Source organism: Tupaia chinensis, unplaced genomic scaffold (assembly GCF_000334495.1).
Source record: "Tupaia chinensis unplaced genomic scaffold, TupChi_1.0 Scaffold141530_1, whole genome shotgun sequence".
NCBI classification, from domain to species: Eukaryota; Metazoa; Chordata; class Mammalia; order Scandentia; family Tupaiidae; genus Tupaia; species Tupaia belangeri.
Genome location: NW_006201391.1, coordinates 965,601 through 977,505, shown reverse-complemented (window position 1 = coordinate 977,505; position 11,905 = coordinate 965,601). Strand labels below are relative to the sequence as shown.

Genomic DNA, 11,905 nt, shown 5'->3' with positions numbered 1-11,905 from the left:
GGAAAAAAATATATATCTATTCAATGACTGCAGCAGGATATGTAGCCCCAGCTAGATGTTACTTTATAGGATGCATAAAGTTAGACTTGTGTTCATGGAAATGTGTGTGTCACCTGTGTCTGCTATGAGGGTTTTTGGATTGATTAGGGTCTTTGGTGATTCAATAAAATGTGGGGGGAAAACAGTATAGAAAGCAAACATAGATACCAGAGACAGTGTGGGAGGAGAGTGGGAGATGGCAGAGGGTAAGAGATAGGGAATCAAGGATGGGGGGGAAAAAAGCAAAACATACAGAAAACAATAAATGGAAGATTATTTGCTGACAATAACATGTTTGTTGATGTGCTTGATTGAGACAATACAGTGTACTCTGGATGGAAATCTCATTTTGTATGCTGTAATAATGTACAGTGAAAGAATGCAAATAGATAAATTGAAAAAAAAGAAAGAAAAATTAATAGGGAGTTGAAAAGTAGGTGATGAGGGGCCAGCAGGTGGCACGGTGGTTGGGGCGCTGGACTCCCGCATGGCCAACCGTGGTTTGACCTCACAATAAAGGTTAAATAAATGGAAGGAGGATCCAAGATAACTTGATGGTTTTTTGCTATTACTATAACATGAACAAGCAGTCTGCACATACCACAACCCCCGCCCCCAACAACACATACACACCAGTGTGCTTTCTACTACCATCCTCTTTTGCATGGCTTGAGACTATCATCTTGGGATGCTTTGTCAAGTGTGACCCAAGCTCACCAGCCAGTCAAGGGGAGACTTACGCTCGTCACTCGACGGTAGATCTGCGCAGCATTTTGGCACTCTGAGTATGGATATTCAGATGTAGCCATCTCAAGCATGCACATCCCAAAAGCATAGACATCCACAGATTCATCATATTTCTCTTCATACATCTCAGGTGCCATGAACTCTGGGGTACCTTAAATTAAGAGAATGATTCAGACTCAATTTACGCAGAAGCTTTACATGTTACTCACTGTGGGGGAGGGGGGAGGAAAAAAGAAAATCCTCTTAGTCTGTCCTATAAAATATCTTTAGATTTTCTACTGTAAGACCTTTATAAGGAACAGAGTGAGATTTATTTACTGTTTAAATGAATTCCTATTATACAACATGTTAAAATAGTCTTACAGTTAAGAGATAAACTAATGTGAGTCACTGTAAACAAATGCAAGGAAAAGATAACTGACTAGCAAGAGAGGAAGTTGGTAAAATGGTATGTACATATGAGATGAGGTAATGGACCAAAAAAGGGTACATAGTACTTGGCTGCCCCCTACTGTATGGTAGCTGTAAGGTAAACTAAATTTATACCTGGTCTCTTGCCATTAATACTCCACCTGCTCATTTTGACTTTTTAAGACTGAGGTGAAAAACCCAGCACATAATAAGTTTTTAAGAGTGATATAGTTTAACTGTCTACAAAGGCCACTCACCAGAACCCTTTTCTTCAGATACTTACCATCCCACCTAGAGTACACAAAAAAAACCTACTGCAGATATAAGAAATATAGTGAGGAACATACTACAGGTAAAAAAAATCAAACACATACACCAAAAAATACAGAACTCACAAACAGGATAATTTATGGGCACAGAGACTTTTACAAATGCTTCTAAAAAAGTAAGTCTGTATAGCTCAAATACAGGGCATTTCTAAGAATAGGTTTGCACACTAGGACTTAATAAACAAACAAAAAAGGGGGGGAGAAAACTCTCTTGGATTTTAAGATGTCAAAGACAATGAAAGAAATGCTTCCTGAGGAAGGCAAAAAGGAAATTCAGCTTTAAATAACTCTATTCCCATTCTTCTTGTTGATGTACTACATGAAAGTGTAAAAACAGCACTCCAAATCCTAGTTACATAATACTCCAAGATCACTATTTCTTAAGAAAATCACTGGTGTTATAGGCTTTTCCTATTTCTACTGAGGGTTCTAGCCCACTTAAATAATGCAACAGGCCTTTTGGCCCGTGAGTGACATATTGGATTGCAGGGAAAGTCATGACGCATTTTTGGAAAGAAAAATACATCATGATATTCCCAACAACCTAATAAACTGTTTGTGAAGATGTTAAGGTTTTTAAATTTTAATTCCCTTTCACAGAGTATGAGATAAGCAACATAGGCATTATTTTTCCAGCTGTGACTCTAATACATTGTTAAAAGTCTGAAGGGACAGCTCTAGCCTTTTTTCTTTTTCTTATTTATTTATATTTAATCATGTCTTTACAGTGTACAACATTTCTTTTTCCGGCACAAATACCATGCATGTCAGTCAAGACAAGGATACTACTATATCCGTTATCATCAGCAAATATGGACAGCTCTGTTCTTTACATCAGTAGTTCTTGGCAGGGGGTAACTTTGCCTTCCAGGAGACATATAGCAATGTCTGGAGATATTTTTGGTTGTAATAATTAAGGATAAGTGGATAGGAGGTATGCTACTGGCACCTAGTGGATAGAGGCCAGGTAAAGCTGCCTAACGAAATGTACAAGATAATCCCTTACAACAAAGCACTGTCCAGGCCAAATGTCAATAGTAGTGATGTTGAGAAGCCTTATTTAGTTCAGTATATCGTAACTTCTAAAGAGTAAGTTGATAAAATAGGCTTTTCAGAATGGCTTGTCACAGTTTTACATTTAAGAATGATTTTAATTAACTTTACTTATCTATTTTAATTAGATCAGAAGGGACAGAGTAAGAGTGAGAGCGAGAGACAGACAGACAGAGACAGAGTCAGAAAGTGAGAAAGCAAGCTGCCATGTCTGGGACTCAAACTGCAATCGGCTATGTGGGAGTCCAGGGCCCTTAACCACTATGCTACCTGCCGGCCCTCATTTTTACATTTTTAAATTAAGTTTTCACAAGAAGATAATTTTGAATATACATATATATTATCCAATGGGTATTTCAGAAAGTAAACTACATAAAAATTTCATTTCTTGGGAACCAGCAGTTAGCATAATGGCTATGTCACTGGACTCCCACGTAGTCGACCGCGGTTTGCGTCCCAGACCCGGTGGCTTAAAACTCACACCGGGCGCATGTGTGTGCGTGCCCAAGATCCCGAGAGGAGAATGGAAGAAGAGGGATTGCGGTATGACAATCCCCCCTGGGGGGTGATTTCTCGCTTTCTGTCTCTATGTCTCTGTCTGCCTGGCGAGTGCACGCGGTCCTATAGCGAAAAACCTCTCCAAATAAAAAAAGACAAATTTAAAAAAATAAAATAAAAAAAAATTTATTTCTTGAGACTAGCAGATAGTGTAGTGGTTAAGGCGTTGAACTCCCACATGCCTGACAGAAGTTCAAGTCCAAGATCTAGCAGCTTTCTTTCTCTCTCTCTTTCTTTCTTTCTCTCTCTCTGGTGAGCACATGTGCCCTATAGCAAATTTAAAAATAATAGTATTAATATTGGGTCGTCAGGAAAGTCATGATGTATTTTTTGCATAGTAAAAGATATTAAAATGTGTCATGACTTTCCCAATGATCTAATAATACATAAAACTAAACAAATAATTATTTCTTTAAAATTTCATTTAAGAAAGTAACAAGCCATATTTATTATATAAATAGTATAAAATTTTGAGTATCAACAAGATGACTGTTACTTGAGATTTTGTGAACAAATTTCACTTCTCTCTATGTAACTTTATAAAACATCAATATTCTTCAGAATGATACTAAAATCATAAATACAGAAAATGTCATATAAGGACAACTGATCACCTCCTGAGTTCACACTATGAACTTCTGAAGATTTATTTTACTTAATAAAAGTTCTGATAGGGCCAGGTTTCTAAATAAAAGGAGTATCAGAAGACCAATCAGGCTCCAAGGTACACTTGAAACACACCTATCACACTCTTGGCAAAAGACGCCCGCTTCAGAGTCGCCAGACCAAGGTCTCCAATCTTGACTGAGCCTGTAGGGCCAGTGATAAAGATGTTGTCACATTTAAGATCCCGGTGAATAATAGGTGGAGTTCGAGTATGAAGAAACTGAAGTCCTTTAAGAATCTGACGGCACCAGCTTCTTAGAACTTTGATCTTCATCACTTTAAACCTTTTCAGGTACCTAAAAAGGCAAGGTACACCAAAGAGGTTATCAATGATATGAGTTTGTTGCTTTGAAGAAATCCATTAAATTCTAACACACCTGAAATGGGAATATCAAATTTAGAATATTAAGATTCAGTAATACCTTAAAGGTTAGTGATACTTTAGTAAGGGTAAAAGGGCTACAAGAGTTTAAAATAAAGATGTTAGTAAGGGACATAGAAAAATAAGTCTTCAAAATAATTTTTCATTTGAACAGTTACAGTATTAGGTAACTTGTTTTTTCTTTAAAAAAAATAATGGGAGATCAACTTGGCTCTATTTAAATATTTATTTCAGACTCAAAAATATTTAATTAGTAGTTGATAAGAGAATTCCAATAACAAAGCACAAAAATGAGTTCCTTAAAATTAGTTTAATGTTAAAATAATTTAAGCAGTAGAGTTCTACTTCTGGTAAAGGACAAAGCAGCTCATATCAGACAGAAATATATTTATAAACTCCAGTAAAAAACGTATAAAACAGACGAAACCTTGACTGACACAAGTTAGTTGTGTGATGAACTATAATGCCGGAAGTGATATGTACCTCTGGGGATGTGGATGCTGAGTGGACCTTAAAACATACTGAGTGCACAGGGGCCCAAGATCCTGACAAGCTGAAGGGGTTAGGGGAAGGGATCGCAGTGTGACGAGTGAGACCCTGCTGTGTGTGCCCTTCCACTTTCATGTGTACACTCGCTCTTTCTCACACACATGAAGGCTCTGGAGAGTTCACTCAAGAAAGGACAAGGACTGCCTGAGCTTCCTACTTTCTCTACCCTTTCACCTGAGAGTGGACCTCAGGCAGACCCTTCGAGTCAGCTAATACCGGATAGAGCTTGGGATGACAACAGCATTCGGAAAGTTGCTGTCCAACAAAGATTTCCGCAACTATGGTCTGTCTGATAAAACATCCACTGGCCAAACGTGACTATATTTAAATTTAGATTAATTAAAATTTTAAATAAACACATCTCAGTGCACTAGCCACTTGTCAAGAACTGAACAGATACATGTGGCAAATGGCTCTCTTTCTGGACAGTGGGTTAAAGAGCATTTCCATCACTCCAAAAGTCCTGTTGGACAGAGATCTAGAAAGGGAAGGGGAAATCCCACAAAAGAGACACAGAAGGAGAGCAGTAATTTCTGTGTACGCATCAGTCTAAATCTCTAGTTGACTTCTGAAGTATGCATATGTGGGATATATTACAAGCAGCCCAGCTAAATCTCTAAGAACTGAACCGATTTCTTAAAAAGCTTATTCATTTATTTCTTCCATGAAAGGGGAGGGAGGAGAAAGAGAAATACAACATCCCACAACAGGGTCTATATATTACAACCTACCCTCAGTCTTTAGCCAACAAGTGCTTGGTGTATTTGGGAAGGTCTCAGGACTTGAACAGGGAGCCCTCCCATGTGGGAATGCTTCACAAAGTGTTAGGTTTTACTGCTGTGCCACCATCTGGTCTGTGAACAGAGGTTTCTGATGCTACCCACTGAGGGAAGCAGTTTGGAGACTAAGTTCCAATGCATACTTTATCTGGAACTATTTAGGGAAAAAATGAACACTAAAAATGTTAAATATAAAAGACTGTGTTTTCCCCTTACTATCTTTAAAACACATATGACTAGAGTTAAAGGAAAATCTGTAGTGCTGTGGTGGTGGGTCTACGCAGTATGTAATGCATCATATATAATAATTATAGCATACAGGGACCAGCAGTTAGCATAATGGCTATGTCGCTGGACACCCATGTAGTCGACCACGGTTTGAGTCCCAGATCCGGTGGCTTAAACTCATGCCGGGCATGTGTGCGTGTGTGCCCAGGATCCCAAGAGGAGAATGGAGGAGAAGAGATTGTGGCATGGCCATCCCCCCGGGGGGTGATTTCTCGCTTTCTGTCTCCCTGTCTCTCTTTCTGGCAAGCGCACGCGCCCTATAGCAAAAACCTCTCCAAAAAAAAAGAAAAAAGAATTACAGCATACACAACAAGTGTTAAGAGGCAATAAGTAAAATCATATTTGTGTGAGGTTCTTATACCTTATATGAAATTGTATAATATCAACCTTAAATAAATTGTGAAAGCTAAGGATATAGAGCAATCACTACAGAGTAAAGCATACTGACACCTAATCTTTATTTTGGGAATGAACAGAATAGACTGACAGGAGATGAACGGACAGACACAATGCAGTAAAATACATCTAGGCGATGAGTGGGTGGGTGTTCATTTCATAATTCTGTTGAGTATTCTGAATAATTGAAAATGTTTTATTTTATAGTAAGATGTTGAGAGCCTTGTCATTATTTTTCCATATAAACTTCCTCTTTTTAACCAAAAGGATTAGCCTACAGATAATTTTATACTCTTTTTCTTTTATTGTGCCCACAGCATCTTCACTGACAGAAACTATTCAGTCATGGCTCATACTCCAAGTCCAGTGCTTTCTACAATCCTCTCCCCACCTGCTGCCCTAGCCTCTAAAGCAGAATCAGGTAATACTGAGAAAAAGAGAAGTTTAAATTGAAAAAGAAAAATATCTAAGAACTTACATAATATGCAATTAAAGAATAAGTATGCTTCCTGGGTTGAGGAAAAGAAAATGGGAAGCAAGCACTTAATGGATACAGTGCACTCTTCTGCCTTGATGCAAATGTGTAGAAACTCGACAGATAATAAAGAATAAGATACTGTGAATGTAGTAAATGCTAAAGAACTGTATACCTCAAAAAGGTGAATTCTGCGTTAATTCCACCTCAATTTAAGTCTAGATTTATTTCCACTTAGATCTGAATTTTCTAACCCACATCTTTTTGTTTCAACTGAAGTAAGCATGTTTTGGAACTAATTTCCTCTATATTTCAATTTGCCTCCTCAAATGCTACCAACATTCCCAGTTATTTTTCCAGGTATGAATGAATGTTTTTAATCTACTTGCTTAGGAATCTATATATACTCTATGTATGAACTATCACCTTCTCAAATATTGCTTTTCCTTGTTCTAAAAATTGGGACCAGCAGATGGTTTAATGGTTATGGACTCCTACATGGCTGACCCCAGTTCGAGTCTCAGAGCTGAAGGCTTGAAATTCACTACGGGCACGTGTATGCCCAAAATCCCAAGAGAAGAATAGAGGAGAAGGGACTGCGGCGTGGCCATTCCCCCCAGAGGGAGATTTCTCTCTTTCTGTCTCTACAGTGAGTACATGTGCCCTATATTAAAAAAAAAAACAAAAAAAAAAACCCTCAAAAAAAAAGTCCATGTATAAGTAGATCCATGTAGTTCAACAGTACACTTTTATTGACATCTTTATATACATACTTAGCTTGTAATCAGTTTCAGACTAGTCCATAGTACCTTTAATTGCTGCAGCGGTATTTTCTAATTTTACCTGTTCACTTTCACTAGTGTGATTTGTAATTGTAAGATCATCTTCTCTGGAAACTATTTTGTTCATGGATGCTATGACTAATAAACTGTAACAAAGTCCCTGGAAGTTTTCTGTTTTCTGCATCAGTTATGATATGCCTACCTTAGCTTAAGAGTCCTGCTTTACGTAGGTAGAATAAATTTGTATAATAAACCCATCTACATATGACATGGAAAAGTAGAGAATAACTATGAACAGTATTGGGAATTCTGTTTTTCAAAGAGACTCCCTTCTCATTCATAGTCTTGGGCAAAGGGGCAAAAATCCTCTTTGCTTTCACAGGCCAGAGTGCCAAGTTTTCCCTTTTCATGGATAATTCAGGTTTCTGACACAGATTAAGTTCCAGCTCCTCACTCTACTGAATTCTAAAGGGCTTTTGTCCTTTCATGGGTATTAAAACTCAAATAAACATTCCTCGAGCCCCATCGCCTGGTGTGAAATCCCACCAGACTGCCAGTGCATCAGCTTTGGTTTGGGCTTTGAGTTACCTCTGCTTTGCTTTATATCTATAGGTAATTCATTTTTCTTTTAAGCTTGGATATATACTGACAGGAGCATTTAGGGTCAGCTTTGCGGCCTAGTGGTTAAGACAGCCAGATCCCACACGACCGACTACAGCTTGAGTCCTAGACATATGTTCCCAAATCCAGAAAGGAAGAAGAAATGGAGGAAGAGAGATTGCAGTGTGACCATCCCGGGGGACAGGAGATGCTTTCTCCTCTCCCCTCTCTGTCAAGCACATGTGACCTCTAGCAAAACTAAATAAATAAAAAAATTTTGGAGAAGTTTTTGCTATAGGGTGCGTGAGCTTTGCCAGAAAGACAGAAACAAAAAGTGAGAAATAATGCACCCAGGAGGATGGCCACACTGCAATCCCTTCTCCATTCTCTTCTCAGGATCTTGGGCATGCATGCATGCACATGTGCCTGGTGTGAGTTTAAGCCTTTGGGTCCAGGACTTGAACCATGGTCAACAACATTGAGTTCAGCAACATAGCCGTTAACGCCAATTGCTGGTCCCAATAAGTAATTTTTTTTTCATATTATTTAACTTTATTTATTTATTTTAATTTGACCAGAGAGGAACAGAGAGAGAGAGAGAGCAAGAGTGAGAGAGAGAGGGAAAGTGAGAAAGCAAACCACCAGGTCCAGGACTTGAACCATGGTTGGCCATGTGGGAATTCAGCGTCCTTAACCACCACCCCACCTGCCGGCCCCACTAAATAAGTAATTTTAAAAAGCTTCTATTATATTGTACATTTTAGTCTACTGGTGTGAGAAACTGAGCCACAGAGTTCAGTTCAATATGCTACCCAAAGCCCCTAAATAATTTTCAAAGCAAGTAAACCATTATAGGGTACTCTTAGGCATGCCTGACAGACTTCTGATAACCAACCAAGTACTCAAACCAGTGAAAGAATCTCAAGGTGCATATATACAAACAACTACCACAATTCTCCTTAATTCGCTCAAATATATATCATGTTTTAGACAGACATAGTACTAGATAGTACAATCTAGTAGAAGAAACCAATACATGAATAACATGAAGCTTAGAGAACTAGGGAAAACATAACGCCATAAACAGAGCTGGAGAAGTTGGGTGAAGAAACTAGAATTAACAGAAAATAAATGATCTGTTTGCTTTCAACACATTAATCTTGAGCATTCAAGGGCACATTCAAGTGATTAGCAAGAGTCTTCAAAAAGTCTGTGGAAAGTGCATATTATGAAAAACTATAAACAGAGTTCCAAAATGAAATTTTTTTGCAGCAAAATAAACTCATACTTTATTTTTCCCACAGACTTTTTGAGGTATTCTCATATGTACTGGAAGGAGTAGAGGAGACTAGTGATGATATATATAAAGTTCTCAGCATAGTTCCTGAGCCGCAACTTTCAGGAGAAACAAGAGTATGTTCAGAAGATTTGGGAGTAATCAGCTCAGTAGTACGAAGCAAAAAAGGGAAACAAGAATAAGAACAGTGACGTTTTATAAATATCCAGTTTCTCTACAACAAAACATTTATAGCATGTAATGTACAACATGTTCCTCTCTGAGCATAAATAGATATTCTAAGAGACCTGGGATTCTAAAGTCATACTTCAACTCTTACCTAAGGCTCATTATAGCAGTTAAAAGGGAGTTTCTCTATTCTGTTTCTTGGAAAGGGATGAGAGGCTATTTTGGCTTCAATTTTTGATGTCACGGGAAATGGAACTAAAAGTATTTTTTGGTGATAATTGTCACAATACAATTTGCATCTGATAAAATAATTACAGAGATGGAGTAAAACAATGGTGTACAGTTTCTCAATAAACTTTAATTTCATTTTAACCACTAGAGGGCTATCTGACATTTGATTTCTGATCCCTCGGTACTCAACTTCAGAAACACCAGTTGATGTGACTTTAAATAACTAAATTTATTCTGCAAAAACTTTTCCATTCAGTACTTACCAATAAATAGTTATCAGACCACTTTATATACCAAAGGAGTTTGTGGGCAGGAAAATAGGCTAATACAGTAACAGAAGGATTGTTCCCTCTTTAATAGGCTGAGCAATGAAAGTAGAACCGGTAGGCTTAAAATAAGAAAAATCAAAATTTCTAATAAAGCTTAGTTAGCTTTTATAACATGGATGGACTTACGTTTTAAGTGTTCCGGATGTCATAAGTTCAGTCACCAAAACAATGCACTTCTTTCCTTTTACTGTGGATTCCCAGGAATCGTAGAATCGAACAATATTGGGATGCTGAAGACCCTTTAGCATTTCAGCCTCTTCTTTAAATCTCTGCCTCTCAGATTTTGTTAACTTTCGATCCTAAAACAAAAACAGAATGTGGTTTAAAATGATGATATACTGGGGGCCAGTCAGGTGGTGTGCTAGTTAAGGTGGCTGGATCCCATATAGGCAACTGCCAGTTCAAATCCTGGACTCAGAGATCTGAAAAATACACCAGGCACATTTGAGTGTCCAAAATCCCAAGAGGAGTGGAAGAGAAGGGAATGCAGTGTAGCTATCTGAGGAGTGCTTTCTCTTTCTCTCCCCTTTCTCAATTACTTCTCCCTCTCTGTCTTTCCCCAGAAAGCAAACATGCCCTATAACAAATTTCAAAAAAATATATATACCAAGCTATAGTTAATTTAGATGCTAAACATGTACTAAATCATCACTAGTGTCAAAATAAAACAGGAACATTAAAGGTATTGAATAGAATTCAACAGTGGTGGCATAAAAATGTAAAATCAGGCTAAAACTGTTTAAGATGATCTTGGTTTATAAAGTCATGCTTGAGATTATTTCAGTACCTTCACTGTCAATATGTGTCTTAGATATTTTATAAGGTGCAAGTAACTTGTCACTTTCAAAATATATCAATTGCTACAATAATATACAATTTAAGTAATATAATAAGCATGGGTTTTAGAGGCATTAAGATCTCACATAAACTTCAGTTCTTTCTTTGCATTGATTAGAACTCTCCTTACAAACACTGGGTCACTGAAAAAATCGTGACATACTTTTGTATCAAAAGCATATCATGATTTTTCTGACAAGCCAATATATACCATTACCTAATAGGATTGTTGTGAAAATTAAGTCATGTAATATGGATGCTTTATCAAGGTTTAAAGTGCCTGGCAGGCACTTCATAGGTTAACTCACTTCTTATCTGAGAAGTGGGAGGCAAAGGCCTTCAATTTATTATTCTTCTCTTGCTAATGTGCCATGCACACAGATTCTAAATTGTTCTGTGAATTAAAATCAAAACTACATTTAAATTTCACGTTAATATTCTGTCTAATGATGCAATACATGTTAACAATCTATTCCCAGCATACAATAAAGTAATATATTACTTTATCATACTGTTAAGTAATCAAATATTACAAATATAAAGGCCCCTATGTAACTAAATTGTCTTCCTCAATTCTACTCCTTACATACTTGAACAGACACTACTATACCGAATTTGGACATTTTTATATATGGGATTTTATACTTCGTATAAAAAGTTAAAATGTCACTGAGGATGTATCACATGAGATCCAGCTGTCTTAACCGCCATGCTACTTGTTGGCCCCAGAAGGCACATTTTTTACTCAACATTATTTGAGATTATAAATGAGTTTATATAATCTACTGGTGAATCTTTGGGCTACTGTGGGAAGCTGCGCACCAGCGAGTCTGCTGAAGTTTCTCAGAGAGCAAACAATTACCATGATTGGTTCCCTTCTAAAAACCTGACCTTCGAAACCTTGCTCTGATTGGCCACTAGAATCCCTCAAATTTGCATATCCGGCACCTCATGATTGGTCCAAAAGCAACCAATCATAACCCACCGTT

The 11,905-nt window shown here is 37.5% G+C and overlaps 1 protein-coding gene across 1 annotated transcript in view; it reads right to left on the bottom strand.

Moving 5' to 3' along the window:
* Window positions 1-11,905, bottom strand: part of WNK1 (WNK lysine deficient protein kinase 1) — a 181,534-nt gene that overhangs the window by 90,907 nt on the left and 78,722 nt on the right. Inside the window, 3 exon segments of the mRNA XM_027766228.1 lie at window positions 780-937; window positions 3,879-4,099; window positions 10,206-10,378. Of these exon segments, the coding sequence (XP_027622029.1) occupies window positions 780-937; window positions 3,879-4,099; window positions 10,206-10,378 (552 nt within the window).